At 38.2% G+C, this 18,286-nt stretch overlaps 1 protein-coding gene across 2 annotated transcripts in view; it reads right to left on the bottom strand.

Moving 5' to 3' along the window:
* The window catches only part of dock11 (dedicator of cytokinesis 11), a 187,251-nt gene that overhangs the window by 16,707 nt on the left and 152,258 nt on the right, over window positions 1-18,286 (bottom strand). For both annotated transcript variants that reach the window (XM_041220293.1, XM_041220292.1), the window contains 4 exons: window positions 13,569-13,675; window positions 11,386-11,508; window positions 10,140-10,253; window positions 9,641-9,787 (listed from right to left, as the gene is read on the bottom strand). In XM_041220293.1, coding sequence (XP_041076227.1) covers window positions 9,641-9,787; window positions 10,140-10,253; window positions 11,386-11,508; window positions 13,569-13,675 — 491 coding nt within the window. The remainder of the gene's footprint in view (window positions 1-9,640; window positions 9,788-10,139; window positions 10,254-11,385; window positions 11,509-13,568; window positions 13,676-18,286) is intronic.

Genomic DNA, 18,286 nt, shown 5'->3' with positions numbered 1-18,286 from the left:
AGTACATCATGCAAGTTATAAAATAAAGGCTTAAATGAAGAAAGACTAATGTAAATCACTTAAATTACAGTAATTCACAAAAATAAAACCAACAAATCACACTTCCTTTCATAGCAACATTTGGTATTTAGTATATTACTATGCCAAATAACTTTTACATTTCTTTTTTATAAAGACAATCAGAATTAAAAAAAAAAAAAAACATAGGAAACTGGGAAATCACTGCAGCTTAAAGTCTAACATTATCTGTGTGTCTTTCTGATAACAAGCTGAAGCTCAAAGAAGTTCATGTGTCATGAGTTTTTCTTGGTGCATGCGCCTGTGCATCCAGTTTTACTGGCAAAGTGTCATTTTTGCTGGTGTTGTTGATGAGCCTGTCACTAAAAAGCAAAAAAAAAGAAGTGCAAGTACCGAATGCAGTGGGGGGAAAAATTATGATTGGGATTATAATTAGGATTTCACATACATTTCGCGGACCTGTTTAAACATTAAATATACCTAATATTTCAGAGCACTATAAAAGCCTAAAAACAGTGATAGTTAATCCTTTACAAAAACAGAGTGCTGTCATTTGTTAAAAGGCAAGCATGCATCATCCCCCAGCAGTTGCTGCCGACATTCTCTATCTGGAGTGGACTTGCCCGCACATTGAGACGGCACGCCTGCATCCACTGAATTGTTTGGAAGTGTAAGTCAAAGCTATGCCAAGTTAAAGAGATGTGGACATAAATTAGAAACGGTCCCAAAACTCGGTTACCCAAAGGTATTTTTAAAAGTCCATATATGCAGCATGTTTGTGGCCATGTTATTTGTCCCATGCACAGTAACTTATTTTATCAGTACTGAGTCAAAACAAAGAAAATTTGCCTATTCGGGTCTAAATTTCTAACTGCTTTTAAAAAGTAAACAGCAGGTTGTTTGTACCAAGGTAGCTGTGCTTGATTGTACATGTAGTGCTAATTTAACTGGTTCAATCGACACAGGAATACTTTTTTTTGTCTGCGGTAATTTTCCAGTTTGTTTTCTGAAAGCTGTTGTTTTACGTTCTGTTCAGCAGCCTCTGTAGTAGACTTTTGTTTTAATGTGTGATTCTGAAGTTACAGCGATCAATCGTGTTTTCTTTATCACATTCCAAGATGTGCAAAACAACCTCCATCTGCATGTACAGTTTATTTGCAAGGTTCGACATTAACCATGGCCTGGGGCTGGTAGAGAGCGCAGTTTGGCCGGTAGTTATGAAGCACCACAGGCCCGACTGGGCCGGTTACATTTAACTAGTATAATATATGTAGTGCACATGACTTCAGTTTCATGAATCCAGGAAAATGGGCCAGTGTGTCAAAAAGCTGAAAATTAATTTACAAACCATTTTTTAAAAACATAACTACAAACTAATCCTAACTTTCCCGCTACGTTTCATATATATTTGTTGTACAGTCAGAATCTGAGACTGCGTACGAAAGTGCTGTGTTGGTACTCGTTCCACGGCAAATATTTTACAAATTGGGTTTTCTACAACTAAGCATTTAATAAGCCAAAAGGAAAGCGCTGAAATCAATAAATCATAAAAAATGTAATTATGAAAAAAAATGAAGATGAACATTCTGAGTGGAGGCTTCATTATGAGAGAGGAAAAAAAGTAACGTTTTGCTTTGTTTGGCATCAGTTTCCCAGACTTGCAGCTTTATTTTTTGTGAATTCAACATTTCGTTTACATCATACCCAGTCTCACAGTAAGATGACCCAATGGATACCCAGATACACGATCGAATTGTCAAACTTTTTGATTTGAGATCCGATGTGTTCAGGTCAAAAATGCCATTCACAATCTTTCCAGGACTCATTGGTATCACTCAGCAAGACTGGCGCTGACTTGGCACAAGCAACAACGCTCTAAGTAGGATTGTTATTATTTTGTATTATTAATATTGTTTTAATAGTGTTTATTATTAGGGATGGGAATTTCGAATAGTTTCCTATTTGAATTCACAGGGTACAGCCTTTTTGTGTGTTTGATTACCCGAACTCTGGTCCCTTACGCTAAGAGTAAAAGGCAAATGCGTGTGCACAAGCAGACAGCATAACAGTGTAAGCCGGTAAAGTTCAGCCGAGTTCACAAAGTGTTCAAACAATGTCCAAGACAAGATTTCGTTGCTCTGTACCCTATTTCCTTAGGCACAATATAGCACATATAGCAACCTAAATATTCTACATCTGCTTAATTCTAACAAATAATATTTATAACATAATCTTAGTGTAAATATTGTTTATAACATTCCAACATTACAATAGTTTAATATTACTAATTACTACTAGCCATCAAGTACTGACATCAGATTAATTTAAGTCAAGTTACTTTGTTTATTCAGTAACCTGTAAATAATTCAAAACAAGGTCACCTGGTTGTACTTTTAATGGTCAGCGCAAATGTTGCCGTTACTCCATCCATTCACAGAAAGTCAACTGTAGATGTTTTACATTGAACTGCAGTCCAGAGTTAAAAAAATAACTCCTTTCCAACCCCAGGTATCTTGCATTTTCTTATTAGTCACTGAGTTGTTGTGCTTAACATTTAGTATGTCTTTATATTCATCATAATGTTAAATTACCTTTCTAATTTCAATGTTACCCAAGTTTGGATTACAGTACTTCTTTTAGCACTTGCTATATACATGTTTAATGGCTGAAGTAACATATACTGAAAGGCTTCGTTTAGCCACTTTCTTTTGAGACGTGGGCTCTCTTTGGTTTCCATACACAGTTAGAAACATACTGAAAATAAAAACCATCGTTAAAAAAACATATAAATATATTGGGCCAGATAAAATTGCATCCAGGCCAGTAAAAACACTAGCTCAGTGGCCCGAGGGGCCAGTAGTTAAAAACCGAAACGCAGAACCCTGATTTGGGAAATGTCTTGACACAATCATCAGCGGAAATACACTTTGCTTGTTTTGCTTTGTCATCCATTTTTGACATTTTACCTCCAATGCTGAAAACTGGATTTTAGCAACCTAAATCTGTTACGTACAGCAGGTCAGAGAAAAGCCAGTAAATACACACTGATTAAAACATTGCTATCACCTGAACAGTAAACAAGAAAGTTAACCGGTTTGGAGCATTTTTTTTTTAAATTATATTTCTCTAAGTTTTTGTTTTTGCCTAAATGCAATGCACACAGGAAGACAAAGGAATAAAAAAAAGTCTATCTACTGAAGATAGCTATGTAGTTTGCATTGCTTGCTTTGTGCAGTAATTTACAAGGTTTTTTTCCTCCCCTCACCAACTGAAACTGTCCCAATTTTTCACTCTTGCTATCTGGTCACCCTAAGTACAAGCGTGGGAGAAGTACAGAGCAGTTAGAAGCAGTAAGGAGAAATTACATCTTTAATTGCTTTAATCAGGAAACACTGGACACTGGACATTGGGAAATCACTGCAGCTTAATGTCTACAGCTGCACAACTTTTTCTGATAACAAGCTGATACACAGAGCAGTTGATTCAAATTTGGCACCGTTCTGAGACACGGGAGAGGGGCGGAGCCAATAGCACAACAGATGCAAACATAAATGATGCAGTCTTCCCAGGGACAGCGAGTGGAGGCGTGGGAGAAGTACAGACGTGGAAAAGTACAGAGGAGTCAGAAGCAGTTTGAAAGCAGGTGGACAGTTGCAGAAGCTAAATTAAACTCCCCCGCCCCCCTTCAAACCAGTAATCTGTGACACCTGCATGATGTGGGAAATCCGAGAAAACCCAGCAGAGCTAAACCAAGTGTGTGTAAAGTGCCGCAAGATCCAGGACTTGCTTAACTAGTAAGCGTGCTAGAAATGGAGCTGCAAGAAATGAGACAGCAACAGGATCTTGAGGAGCTGCAGCAATTCATGGAAGTCTGCACCACCCCTAACAGATTGAAAGCCACCAGGGGGATAGAAGAAGGTCAAAACAACTGGGTTCAGGTAGGCAGAAGCAGGAAAAAATAAACTTTGTCAAACACAACCACCAGAAATGAAAACATCCAACAAATATGAGCCACTTCAAAATTTAAATGATCAAAACCATCATCAAGAGAATGAAAGGAACAACATCCAGGACCTTATTAACAGTGGCGGCCAGACAGCAAAAAGAAGGGAGGTCATGATTGTTGGGGACTCCATATTGAGAAACACAGCAAGTTCAGTTCACAGTTTGGACCCCCTTACTACAACTGTGTGCTGTCCTCCAGGAGCCTTTGTCACACACATCACTAAGAAAGTGGACAGGCTTCTAGACCGAACAGGAGACAACCTGGGAGTAGTCGTCCACATCGGTACACACAACATTGGAAAAGACAGACCAAAATCCCTGCAAAACAAATTCAGAGACCTAGGAAGGAAATTAAAAGACAAGACAAGACGCATGGTTGAAGACGTGGTGCACACGGGCAGGCTTCACCTATCTTGATCATTGGACCACATTCTACAACAAGGACGGCTGCATGTAAAAAAAAAAAGGAAACAATCTACTTGGAGAAAAGATCGTCGAGCAGGTTCAGAAGCATTTAAACTAGAAAGGAAGGGGGGGGGGGGGGGGGGGGAGAAATCAACAAAAAAACAGAAGAGAGACCACATCAAAACAAGTCAACAACTCAGGTAAGACAACCATTAAATGTATTCTAAATGCTAGAAGTATCAGAAACAAAATGTTAGCATTTGAAGCTACTGCACTAAGAAGTAACTATGATGTGATAGGTGTTACATAAACATGCTTGTCTGAGAGTAATGGATATGAATATAATATTAGTGGGTATACACTGTATAGGAAAGATAGGCAAGACAGAAGTAGAGGGGATACGCTATACATAAGAAACAGTCTTGAAGCCCAGGTTTTAAAAATGGAAGAAAACTAAGCCGAATCAGTATGGGTCAGAACAATGGACAAAAATTCAAAGGGCATAATAGTAGGAGCGTGCTATAGTCTGCCAAATTCAGAAGCCAATACAATGACATTAGAAATGCGTGTCGCAAAGGAGAAGCCATACTAATAGGGGATTTCAACTTCCCCCATATAAAATGGGAAAACCCGGTGGAAAGCACAACGGAGGAAATTGAAATGGTGGATATGACAAATGACTGCTTCCTAACACAATTTGTCAAGGCACCGACTAGAGGGGAGGGGAGAGTTTAGAGAACCACTGGCAAACTCAGATCACACATGGTCTCATTTGAAGTGATTTTTAAAACTAAAAAATTAATGACTAAAGCTAAGGTTTAAAATTTAGAAAGGCAAACTATGAAGGTATGAAACAGAGACTAACAGAAGTGGATTGGAGAAAAATAGAGAAAACATCCTCAGAAAAAGGATGGCTGTTTTTTAAAAAATTTAGTTTAAATGCTTCTGAACCTGCTCGAGGATCTTTTCAACAAGGGAACCAGTCTACTTGGAGAAAAGAACCGAGCAGGTTCAGAAGCATTTAAACTAGAAAGGAAGGGGGGAGAAATCAACAAAAAAACAGAAGGGAGACCGCATCAAAACAAGAACAACAACTCAGGTAGGACAACCATTAAATGTATTTATCTAAATGCTAGAAGTATCAGAAACAAAATTCTAGAACTTGAAGCTACTGTACTAACAGGTAACTATGATGTGATAGGTGTTACAGAAACGTGGTTGTCTGAGAATGATGGGGACGAATATAATATTTGAGGGTATACACTGTATAGGAAAGACAGGCAGGACAGAAGAGGAGGAGGGGTAGCACTATACATAAGAAACAGTCTTGAAGCCCAGGTGTTAAACCTGGACAAAGAAAATAAAACCAAATCAATATGGGTCAGAAAAACGGACAAAAATTCAAAGGGCATAATAATAGGCACATGCTATAGACCGCCAGATTCAGACGGTGAGCACAATAATCTGTTATACAATGGCATTAGAAATGCGTGCAGCAAAGGAGAAGCCATACTAATGGGGAATTTCAACTTCCCCCATATAAAATGGGAAAGCCCGGTGGGTAGCGCGAAGGATGAAATAGAAATGGTGGAAATGACAAATGACTGCTTCCTAACACAATTTGTCAAGGCACCGACTAGAGGGGAGGCATGCCTTGATTTAGTCTTTTCAAATAACGAAGATAGAATAACTAAAACAGAGGTCAGAGAACCACTGGCAAACTCAGACCACAACATGGTCTCATTTGAAGTGTTTTTTAAAACCCCAAAAGTAATGACTAAAGCTAAGGTTTACAATTTTAGAAAAGCAAACTATGAAGGTATGAAACAGAGACTAACAGAAGTAGATTGGAGTAAAATAGAGAAAACACCCACAGAAGAAGGATGGTTGTTCTTCAGAAATGTAGTACTAGAGGCGCAAAACAATTACATCCCTAAAGTAGACAAATCTAAATGTAAAACTAAATTGCCAAAATGGTTTAATAGATCAATTAAAAAAAATATTCAGCGAAAAAAGGCACTTTACAGAGCATTAAAAAAGGACCAAAAAGAAAGTATGCAGAAAGAGTACACAGAATTGCAAATGCAAGTCAAAAAGGAAGTTAGAAAGGCCAAGAGAGAAATAGAAATGAACATTGCTAAGGGAGCTAAAACCAATTCCAAAATGTTTTTCCAATATTACAACAGCAAGAGAACATTCAAAGAGGAGATTAAATGTGTAAGAGATACAAATGGCAAAATCGTAGATGAAGAAAAAAAATAGCAAATATATTAAATGATTACTTTTCACAAGTTTTTACAAAGGAAGATACTGACAACATGCCCCACATGTCATCCAGTTCCTATCCAGTTTTAAATAACTTTAGCATAACTGAGGCAGAAGTGTTAAAGGGACTAGGAGCTCTTAAACAAATCCCCTGGGCTGGATGAGATCCTCCCAGTAGTACTCAAAGAAATGAAAGAAGTAATTTACAAACCGCTAACCAAGATCATGCAGCAGTCTCTTGACACAGGGGTGGTACCGACAGACTGGAAAATTGCAAACGTAATACCGATCCACAAAAAGGGAAACAAAACTGAACCAGGTAACTACAGACCAGTAAGCCTGACTTCTATTATATGCAAACTTATGGAAACTATAATAAGATCCAAAATGGAAAATTACCTATATGGTAACAGGGTACTGGGAGACAGTCAACAGGGTTTTAGGAAAGGGAGATCGTGTCTAACTCACTTGCTTGATTTTTTTGAGGATGCAACATCGATAATGGATAATTGCAAAGCATATGACATGGTTTATTTAGATTTCCAGAAAGCTTTTGACAAAGTCCCGCACAAAAGATTAATTCTCAAACTGAACGCAGTTGGGATTCAAGGAAACACATGTACATGGATTAGGGAGTGGTTAACATGTAGAAAACAGAAAGTACTGATTAGAGGAAAAACCTCAGAATGGAGTGTGGTAACCAGTGGAGTTCCACAGGGATCAGTATTAGGTCCTCTGCTATTCCTAATCTAAATTAATGATTTAGATTCTGGTATAGTAAGCAAACTTGTTAAATTTGCAGACGACACAAAAGTAGGAGGAGTGGCAAACACTGTTGCAGCAGCAAAGGTCATTCAAAATGATCTAGACAAGATTCAGAACTGGGCAGACACATGGCAAATTACATTTAATAGAGAAAAGTGTAAGGTACTGCACGCAGGAAATAAAAATGTACATTATAAATATCATATGGGAGATACTGAAATTGGAGAAGGAATCTATGAAAAAGACCTAGGAGTTTTTGTTGAATCAGAAATGTCTTCATCTAGACAATGTGGGGAAGCTATAAAAAAAGGCTAACAAGATGCTTGGATACATTGTGAAAAGTGTTGAATTTAAATCAAGGGAAGTAATGTTAAAACTGTACAATGCACTAGTAAGACCTCATCTTGAATATTGTGTGCAGTTCTGGTCACCTCGCTACAAAAAAGATATTGCTGCTCTAGAAAGAGTGGAAAGAAGAGCGACCAGAATTATTCTGGGTTTAAAGGCATGTCATATGCAGACAGGCTAAAATAATTGAATCTATTCAGTCTCAAACAAAGAAGACTACGCGGCGATTGAATTCAAGCATTCAAAATTGGCAATGTCAACCCAAGGGACTTTTTCGACCTGAAAAAAGAAACAAGAACCAGGGGTCACAAATGGAGATTAGACAAAGGGGCATTCAGAACAGAAAATAGGAGGCACTTTTTTACACAGAGAATTGTGAGGGTCTGGAATCAACTCCCCAGTAATGTTGTTGGTTGGAATTGGCTTTAGCTCCCTTAGCAATGTTCATTTCTATTTCTCTCTTGGCCTTTCTAACTTCCTTTTTGACTTGCGTTTGCAGTTCTGTGTACTCTTTCTGTGTACTTTCTTTTTGGTCCTTTTATAATGCTCTGTAAAGTGCCTTTTTTCGCTGAATATTTTTTTTAATTGATCTATTAAACCATTTTGGCAATTTAGTTTTACATTTAGATTTGTCTACTTTAGGGATTGTTTTGCGCCTCTAGTACTACATTTTTGAAGAATAACCATCCTTCTTCTGTGGGTGTTTTCTCTATTTTTCTCCAATCTACTTCTGTTAGTCTCTGTTTCATACCTTCATAGTTTGCTTTTCTAAAACTGTAAACCTTAGCTTTAGTCATTACTTTTGGGGTTTTAAAAAAACACTTCAAATGAGACCATGTTGTGGTCTGAGTTTGCCTGTGGTTCTCTGACCTCTGTTTTAGTTATTCTGTCTTCGTTATTTGAAAAGACTAAATCAAGGCATGCCTCCCCTCTAGTTGGTGCCTTGACAAATTGTGTTAGGAAGCAGTCATTTGTCATTTCCACCATTTCAATTTCATCCTTCGTGCTACCCACAGGGTTTTCCCATTTTATATGGGGGAAGTTGAAATCCCTCATTAGTATGGTTTCTCCTTTGCAACACGCATTTCTAATGTCATTGTATAACAGATTATTTTGCTCACCGTCTGAATCTGGCGGTCTATAGCATGCTCCTATTATTATGCCCTTTCAATTTTTGTCCGTTATTCTGACCCATACTAATTCGGCTTTATTTTCTTTGTCCAGGTTTAAATGTTAAATGTAACTGTTCATAACTTCTAACATTAACACTGATGACATGTGTGTATTGTACAAATATGTAAATGAATTGTAAAGTGTCTGTGTAACTGAACTGTGGAGCTGGCACCTCTCCAGGAAACAGCATTGCTGCTAGCTGACTGGCACCAGTACCATCCGCTTGATCTCACAAACACAATGAACTGCATGTACGTGTGAAGAAATGCATGATTCTACCACCTGAAACTATTCTTACCTGTCTTATAACAAACAGGTATTTGCAAACTTTAGATCCAATTTTGAAGAAAGTGAAAAGGCAAGATCAACATTTCAGAGAGGTATAAAATGGTTCTAATGGTATAAAACCTACAATAAAGTCCTCTTAATAATGCAGCAGCTGTGCACTACAACCCAGGGTTGTTCTTGATAGTTTCAATTGTCAGAATTGTTTTATTACTCTTATGGAATTAGCCTTTGCATGTACTTCAAAATACAGCTCATAGAACAATCATATATTCTTCTACTTGTATCATAGTCTGTAGCGTAACACTGATAACAAGCAAGAGCAATAGCAATACAGATAACATAGTGGCATAGGGAAGCGGAGGCAAGGATGTACCTTATTGGAATCTGATATGATCTTCACATTTTCACATCCAAACTTGTCACTGTAGAGACTCACAAGTCTCTGGGAGATCTCAGAGAGACCAGTCAGCTTCGGCTCCTTATAGATATACTCCTTCCCATCCTCGTCCTCAAAAAAGGACTTTAACACACAAAACACAAACAAACAGGAAAACTTCAATAGTGATACAAAGTAATACTTCAAAAACTAAACAGCCAAAAAAGGACCTGTGGCGGACATCAGGTTTCTGTAAATATTTGTTTTGAGCATATCTTTATGTGAATTCACTGTGGGAGTCTGAAAAAGTGTGGGTCTGGAACCAACTCCCCAGTAATGTCATTGAAGCTGACACCCTGCGAACATTCAAGAAGCTGCTTGATAAGATTCTAAGATCAATAAGCTACTAATGACCAAACGAGCAAGATGGGCCGAATAGCCTCCTCTCGTTTGTAAACTTTCTTCTGTTCTTATGTTCTGCTGCACTTGTACTCACCTGTCCATAAAAAGCAACTCTGAAAAATGTTCCCAGCAGCCTACGTCCAGAGTGCATGACCTCTATCACCTTGCTGTATGCCTGATGAAGCGTACTGTACAAGAGACTGAGTTTCTGGTAAGGAAGACAAGGGCTTCATTTAGCGTAGTCATAGCAACATCTTTGACTAAGTGTTTAAAGTTATGCTTGATATGATACATTAATTCTTCACAGAGTTCAGAAAATCATACTGCGCAAACATTTTATGAGGAAAGGAGCGTGCATACATCACATTTTCTGCATTACTAGCATTTTTATGTTTTAAGTCAACAGATGCAAACTTGGAATGATACCTGCTAAAAAACTGATCTCAATTCTCAAATACTACAATGCAATAAACAAAATAAAAAGCAAATTACTTAACTTCACTGACAAAACAGCAATAATATCTCCAAGCAGAGTAAACAACTCCAGTTAAGTTAATTACTCCAATAAGTAATTCTTATTGTGTTGTGCAAGTATCTTGGATATTCAAGAAATTCAATTTTCAGGTAATTTTTATGACCTGTAAGCTGCTTCCCTGTTTAATTCAATCATTAATTAATCAATCTTATTATGCTGCTCTTGTAAAACATTTGCTGTAAAAAGGAAAAACAACATCTGTTTTCAATACTGACACATTGATAATTTTAATACAATCTTTTTGCTGAGACTAGCATTTGGATTCTGTGGACCTCATTTAATTTTTATGGCTAATGTATGTGCAATAAATGCACAATATTTGCATTTGTTTTATGCAGTCTGTCCATAATACATCAGGCCATCTGACCCAGAACCTACAAATGAGTTCACTGGGAAATCACAAAGAACTGTAATAGGATACGCTCTTTCAGCCTGTGCATCAGATTCAAATATGATATGCTCTTTCAGCCTGTGCACCAGATTCAAATAGGATATGCTCTTTCAGCCTGTGCATCAACTAGGATATGCTCTTTCAGCCTGTGCATTAGCTTCTCAAATAGGATATGCTCTTTTAGCCTGTGGATCAGGAGATCGTGTCTAATTAACCTGCCTGATGTTTTTAAGAATGCAACGTCGACAATGGATAATTGCACCAGGTTCTACTGGATAGGTTCATGCTGTTATGCATTGATGAGTAGTTTGAACATTTCAGAGCAACTCTACATTACAAATAGCTTTTCTTTTAAGCAGTGGAGTAATATCACAAGACCAGCTTGGTCAAGGGATTAAAAAAAACAAACATTACTTCAAATTCTCGCCGCTTCTCATATACCGGAATGATGAACTTGGAGATCTCGGATATGAGTTCATAGCGTTCTGCTTTCCACAGGCCGTCTACACACTGCTCCAGCAATTCCACCAGCACCTCCTGTAGAGGGAAAGCCTCAGCATTATCAGCACAAACACCCAGAGGTACAAACTCAGCGTACAGTTCTACAGTGCTAATCATTCTCCATTTCCTCTGCTGCAGAGCTTGTGAAAAGGGGACTTACCATTTCCAGAAGCAAGCTGAAAGTGTTTGTGTCGTGCACATCCATAAGATTTCAAATGTGGCGTTTTGAAATAAAAACGTTTAAAGAAAACATTATTTTCCCATTTAAGCTGCAAGCACACTGGACATGAGCTAATAATGAATAAGTCACTGCAGTCAAATGGGAGTGTCCACACCAGCAGCGAGCGATACGAGCGACGTAGCTTTGAGAACATTTTGAGTCACTAAAATAGAAAGTGTTCCTATTTTTTTCCTTGCACGACTGAACTTAAACTGACCAATCAGAAGCAAGGTTAACACCCTTGACACTCAAAAACATGCTTCAAAACATGTCACGCCTCAAAACAAGTTAATCATTTTATGTAGTACCAGTAGTCGTGGCTTGAGAGTGCATTTAGAGACATTTTCTTTCTGATTATGCAAGTTGCATAAAAATAGATTTATTAATAAGCAAAAATAAACCGGACCATACATGCAGTCTACATATCCAACATTTAAATAAAAAATGTGCACTTTTGGTGGCTTTTAAAAAAGAACCAAAAAATGTCCCGCATTCACACAATTTTGTTTTGGTTTGTTTGTTTGCTTTTATGATAAATAACGTTTTGTTCACTAAATTGTTCTGTGGCACAAATCAGTGACAGGAAGAATGCCTTTACATAAAGTGAACATATGCATAAAGAGATTCACCAAACAAAAAAAATATTATCGAGGTCCTACTATTCTATACGTTGTAAAACAAAGCCAGCAACACATTTGTATTCTATGTGACACATCCCAACATTGCCAAGCTCATAGTTTTGAAGATTATGATCTGTTCATCGGACTGTTTTAAAAGGAAAAACTAAATAAAAGTCTTGCGTCTTGCCATATGGCACACGACCCTGTTCTGTGTATAATTATACCCATGATCTGATGCACCACAGTCTTCAATAGTGTTTATGATAAAGTGGAAAAATAGATTTGCAGAACGGCATCGGTAGTAATACAAGGTAAGTTGTAACTTGCGCATAATGACACAGATAATAATAATAATAATAATAATAATAATAATAATAATAATAATAATAATAATAATAATAATGTTGCACTTTAAAATACTTTAATAAGTTAATAAAAAGGGTAAATGAAGGAATTTGTAAAGAAACACAACTGAGATTGCAGTAAGTTGTATATATATAAATGTATAGCAATAAAATTATTTTGTTGAAAATATCAGTTCAACTATACTACTATACTACTATGTACCGGGCTTCAAATCAGACTACAGCACTACTACTGGTACCATGAAGAAATAAATAATAATACTATGAGTACAACAGTACAATTACTACTAACATATGATAGCAATAAAACTGTTGGATATATGGGATGTTCAATAACTCTGACCTATAGATTTTACAAGTCCAACCATTATTTTACAGCAGAGTTGCTGGAGGTCAGTGTGGTAATCTTTTGAGATGACTGCTTTTAAGGGTACTATACAAAATAAAGTTGTTTATTATTATTATTATTTTATTATTATTATTATTATTATTATTTTATTAATAATATTTTATCAAAACAAGGCTTGTTTTGTAATGGGACAGTCCATCTCTAGTATGTCCAATAGGAATGCATGGGCGGGGTCCTGTATTTATTTCCAGTCTTTTGGATCGTTTCCAGCAAGGGTCTGGTGTGGACTGACATTACGTGACTTTGCTCATGTCCAGCGTGGATGCAGCTTTACACATGATACTTGGTACGACACTCTGGGTAAAGTTTCAAGTTTGCTTGCATTGCACAGCTTGATTTCTGAGGGTGGCAGTCTGGCTTTGAGATCTGAACTAATGTTGCAGTTGTAGGCTGCTTGATTAATGCTGTGATTAAATAAATAGATAATTACTTCCCCGACTTGCCCACTACCCCACTCCTTAATATTAGTGCCTCCAGCTTACCTCTGTGTAAGACACATCTTGTGTTCCAGCATCCTCTTTCATTGCAGATTCCTCATCTATATTGAAGGTGATGTTCTTAAATGCAGACAAACCACTCACGAAGGATTCTAGATAAAGCAAAATTATGACAATTTAAAGACACACAGTATATACCTAAACACTAATGCATACATAGCACACATGTGACATTAGAAACCACCATTGCTTTCAAAACAATTTTTGTCCTGTATGACCACATAGTGATAGCTTATTTGCTGAGTATGTACTTGTGACAGAGATTGAATGATTTTTGGTGTTAGATCAGCCTCCTGACCTGCAAGGCAGCTGCATAAAGGGAACAGAGTACCCTGGTTAATTCCCAGGGTTAGGTGGAAGTCAGTTATCTAGAAAGTGGACGGAGCTACGGTACACTAAATCAATGACCCAGACAGGAAACGGCATGGCATCAGCGGATTGGAGGAGCGGATGTGCTTGTTAACCAAGGGGTCATGGTTGACAGTATTGAAGGGGACGTAGTGATCTGATCTGTTCCTTTGTAAAAGGTTAATCAACATAACTGAAAGCGAAATTGTGTTGGGATACTGTGAGTGTTTGTTTTGTTTATTGTCATTGCTAAATTATACTTGTTTGTTATTATTTAGACAGCTATTATAACACCATGTAACAATTTTTTTTTTTTTTTGTTCCTGGGTAGTAAGTGTTATTTCCTAAGCCTCAAAAGTATAGAAAATGGCTATTACTCCCCACAAACTTTGCTTTTGTGACCAGGACAGTGATATTTCAAAATATCACCATTTCCAATGGGAAAACTGGCAAATGTGTGTCTTTTTGTTCACATAAAGTCAGTAAAAAACAACATATGAATCCAAATTAACATGTATTTATATTAAAGTAATACAAAAATGACTACAAAAGATTTAGAAGTGAGTAGTTTTTCCAGATTCTCGAAAAACTACTCACTTCTAAATCTTTTGTAGTCATTTTTGCATTACTTTAATATAAATACATGTTAATTTGGATTCATATGTTGTTTTTTACTGATTTTATGTGAACGAAAAGACACAAATTCGCCCGTTTTCTCATTGGAAATAGGTAAATTTCAAAATATCACTGTCCTGGTCACAAAATCAAAGTTTGTGGGGAGTAATAGCCATTTTCTATACTTTTGAGGCATAAGCAATTAGAAAATAACACTTACTATCCAGGAACAAAAATTGTGTTACATAGTGTAATAATAGGACTGTTATTATCCCAGAGCCAACCCGCGGATTATAAATAAGCAATACACGCCGCTATATTATTTCTAATATATTATTTACTGTTTATTGCTGTTTGCCTTCAGGCCATTGGATTTAAAAACCATTAAACAACATTGAACCAGGATTAGAATTGTCTGTCTGTTTATTGAGCACCTGCACCTACACATTGCTAACCACTCTGCCACACTCCTACAGAGCTAATTTAACACGGGCCAATTTGTTGTGTACTGGCCTATGACAGGATGACGTGTGTGATGACGTCAGACCAGAAATGAACACAGCTCTGTAGGTGAACTGGTGAATGAAATGTGCTGCTGCTCGGTTTATTTAATCAGACAGAAAATAAAAGATTTTAATGTTCTCTATAAACATCTCATAGTCAACTGTACTTCTGAGAGACTGGGTCAACATGGAAGGCAAGCAACCCATCTGTTTTGGACGTTTCCAGAGTGTGGCAAAGTGTCCACCCCTGTGTGTATTTTGTGTTATATGTTAATGTTGGTATACAGTCATTGGTACACAGGATATAAATGGGTCTGTATAACACAAGTGTTTAAAATGTATATTTGTATTTAGGCACGAATAATATGTGAGCACAGGGAATTGCACTTTATTAATTCACGTGCAGTTGTACCACGACTCCAATTGAATGATTGATTAGCAATCGAGTCTCAGTTCAGCTGCATAAAAGCTGCATATTTACACTCATTCGGGGTTGTGTGTTCGGTGAGTGGAGAACGGGATTGGAGACGGCGGTAATAATACAAATAATAACGTAAAATAAAACAGAAGTTCACCGTGTTTGTTTGTGTAGTCCGTTTTGTTTGTCTGTTTGTTTTGTCGAATGTGCCATGTCCTGTGTTTTTGTTTGTTACAACCTTTTTATTTTCTGTTCTGTTAACTCATTAAACGTTCTGACGTCCCCCACTCTGGCCGTCTTTGTGACACACAGTGTCAGAACCGGGACTACCAGCACCTCCTAGAAGCAGACCAGAGCAGGATCCGCAGTTTCCGCAAAAAAAAAAAAAAGATGGCTGGAGAGATGGCTGCACGAAGCTGGAGGTCCTCAGTGGTCTGGAGGACCAAGGCTGGTGCATTGCCTGCAGGATATTAACCATTAAAAATATGGGTGTTTCCCTTTAAGACACTGAACTGAAAACTCTATACCAAAGATTCTCGCTCCCGCCCCGCAACCATAAAATTGCAGCGAGCCCTACAATCATCATCATTTTCTTCAAGATTATGACTATGAACGCTGTGACCCTGACGTTAATGGTTAAAACTCCTATTTCAAATGATAACCCAACGTTCCTTTTCAAATAGGGAATATTAACCATTACAAAATGGGTGAGCATACCCAATCGGTCACAAGGATATGGTATACAACACTGACCTGAAAAGCTAGCCATAAGCCGCTTTTTGCTATAAACAATATTCCAGTAACTGAAACTGCCAAAGGGTAGACTGGAAGCCACCCTCAGTAATCTCGTGCCCATACAGGACTCAGCCGATAGAACCTGGCAAACGTATGGTATGAAGCCCAAATCACTGCACTGCATATTTCCTGAATGGCGGGGGCAGATTGGTCAGTTCATACGCAGTCTGTATTGCGTCTGTTATGCATTTTTATAGATGCTGTTTAGACAGAGCCTGTCTCTGAGACTTAGTCCCGTAACAAACAGTTGTTTCTGACTTCCTCCAGCTTTTAGTCCTCTCCGCATAATATGCTAACACCTGCACTGGAGAAAGCATATGGAGAAAAGAGGGGGATGGAAGCCTCCAATTCCTCCGACTGATTAATTCGGAAAACCGAGATGGTCTTTGGCAGGAAAGCTGGGTTAGTATGGTGACCTTCGTTCTGGCCTCTGAAAAAAATTCGACAGGTTTTGATACAGAGAATGCCTGCATTTTACTCCTCCGCTTAGCGGAGGTGATTGCAAACAAGAAATCTGTCCTGAAAGACAAAAATTTTAGCCCAGCTAAATGCAAGGGCTATAATGGAGGTTTTTTCAGTACGTAAAGTACTACATTTAGCCTCCAACGAGGAACTAAGTCCTTCATCGGTGGCTTAAGTCGCCAGGCACCTTTACAAAAATTTCCCCGCCAGGAAATGAGCTCCTGGAGAGACTGAATCAATTTTTACATGGCACATTGAAATGGCTGCCAAATAGAACTTTAGTGTAGAGGGGGATTTCTCCTCATTGAAAAGTTCCTGTAAAAATTGCAGCATAACTGCCATAAGGCATATTGTGGGATTAAACCCACAAGTCAAAACACCGTGTCTGAAACACACCCCACTGGGTAACCATACTGGGAATGAGTAGAGGCTGCCCTGGTGTTTTGTAGGGTGTCAATCACCCTGTTTGATAACCTCAGACAGCTCAAATACTGCTGCTCAGGGGCCAGATCCAGAGCTGGCCGTGACGTTCGGGCAGGCTCCACGGCTGGCCAATTTGTAGATACATCAGAACTGGAAAACCACACTCCTGGACAGTAAGGAGCTACTAATAGCACCCTTGCCCAGTCCAGTGAGATTTCTCCATTTCTCCAGGAGCATAGCCAAGGCATTTATCGCCAGCAGGTCCCCTGCTCCTATTATGGAGAACCAGCGGGGACAATGTATCTATTCCTGGGAGGGAATATCTATCTCTGCTCTTCCGATCCGTGACACCTTTGAGTCAAAGTGGCCCTGCACCTCGAAAGCCATGGGGAACTAGAGAGAGGCCAAACGGCAAAACTTGAACTCGTACGCTGTTCTCTAAAAGCGAACCACAGGTACTTGTGCACCAGTTTCTAGGGTGGTATGGTCTCCTTTGTGAACCAATTGCCTGGCCTTCCCTCCTTTGGCTCAGAACAAATTCACCTGCCTGAGGTCGAGGATTAGTCTGAGGTTACACTGTTGGTAGAGTAGTGTACAGCACTATCGTTGCCCACAAGGGGTCGTCTGCCCAAGCAGTAATGCCACTGTACAGTAATGCAACAGGGCAGACCCTTTGTAGACCAGGGTACCTGCAAGAACGCTGTGGTCCTTTTTATCAATGGTGTCGTAGGAAATAAGTTGACCGGGAAATAAGTTGATTATGCAAGCGCAGTAATGCAAAAGTAGGCAAAAGTAAGGCGGGGCAACAGTTTCATTAAAGGGGAGGTTCACTGGATGGCTTTTTATTTTGATCTGACCATTTTATTTGCAAGACTGTGCATGTTGGTGTTTTCGTATGAACTTTAAAATGTGTGAACGACGACTCTTTATATGGTAAATTGTTTTAAACCCGTCTTTTTATGTTTGTCAGTCAGATGTAGTTTATGTGTGATGGTGGAGATTTATTTCTATATTAAATGATTTTACACATCAAAATGTTGTCAATCTTTAATCAGAATTGAAATGTTTCAGTAGTATAATCTAATGACACGCTGCAACCGAAATATTAGTATGACAAGGATGTAGTTTTACATTTTAAT

Source organism: Polyodon spathula, chromosome 20, assembly GCF_017654505.1.
Source record: "Polyodon spathula isolate WHYD16114869_AA chromosome 20, ASM1765450v1, whole genome shotgun sequence".
In the NCBI taxonomy this organism is placed as follows: domain Eukaryota; kingdom Metazoa; phylum Chordata; class Actinopteri; order Acipenseriformes; family Polyodontidae; genus Polyodon; species Polyodon spathula.
This window is presented reverse-complemented; position numbering and strand designations above follow the sequence as displayed.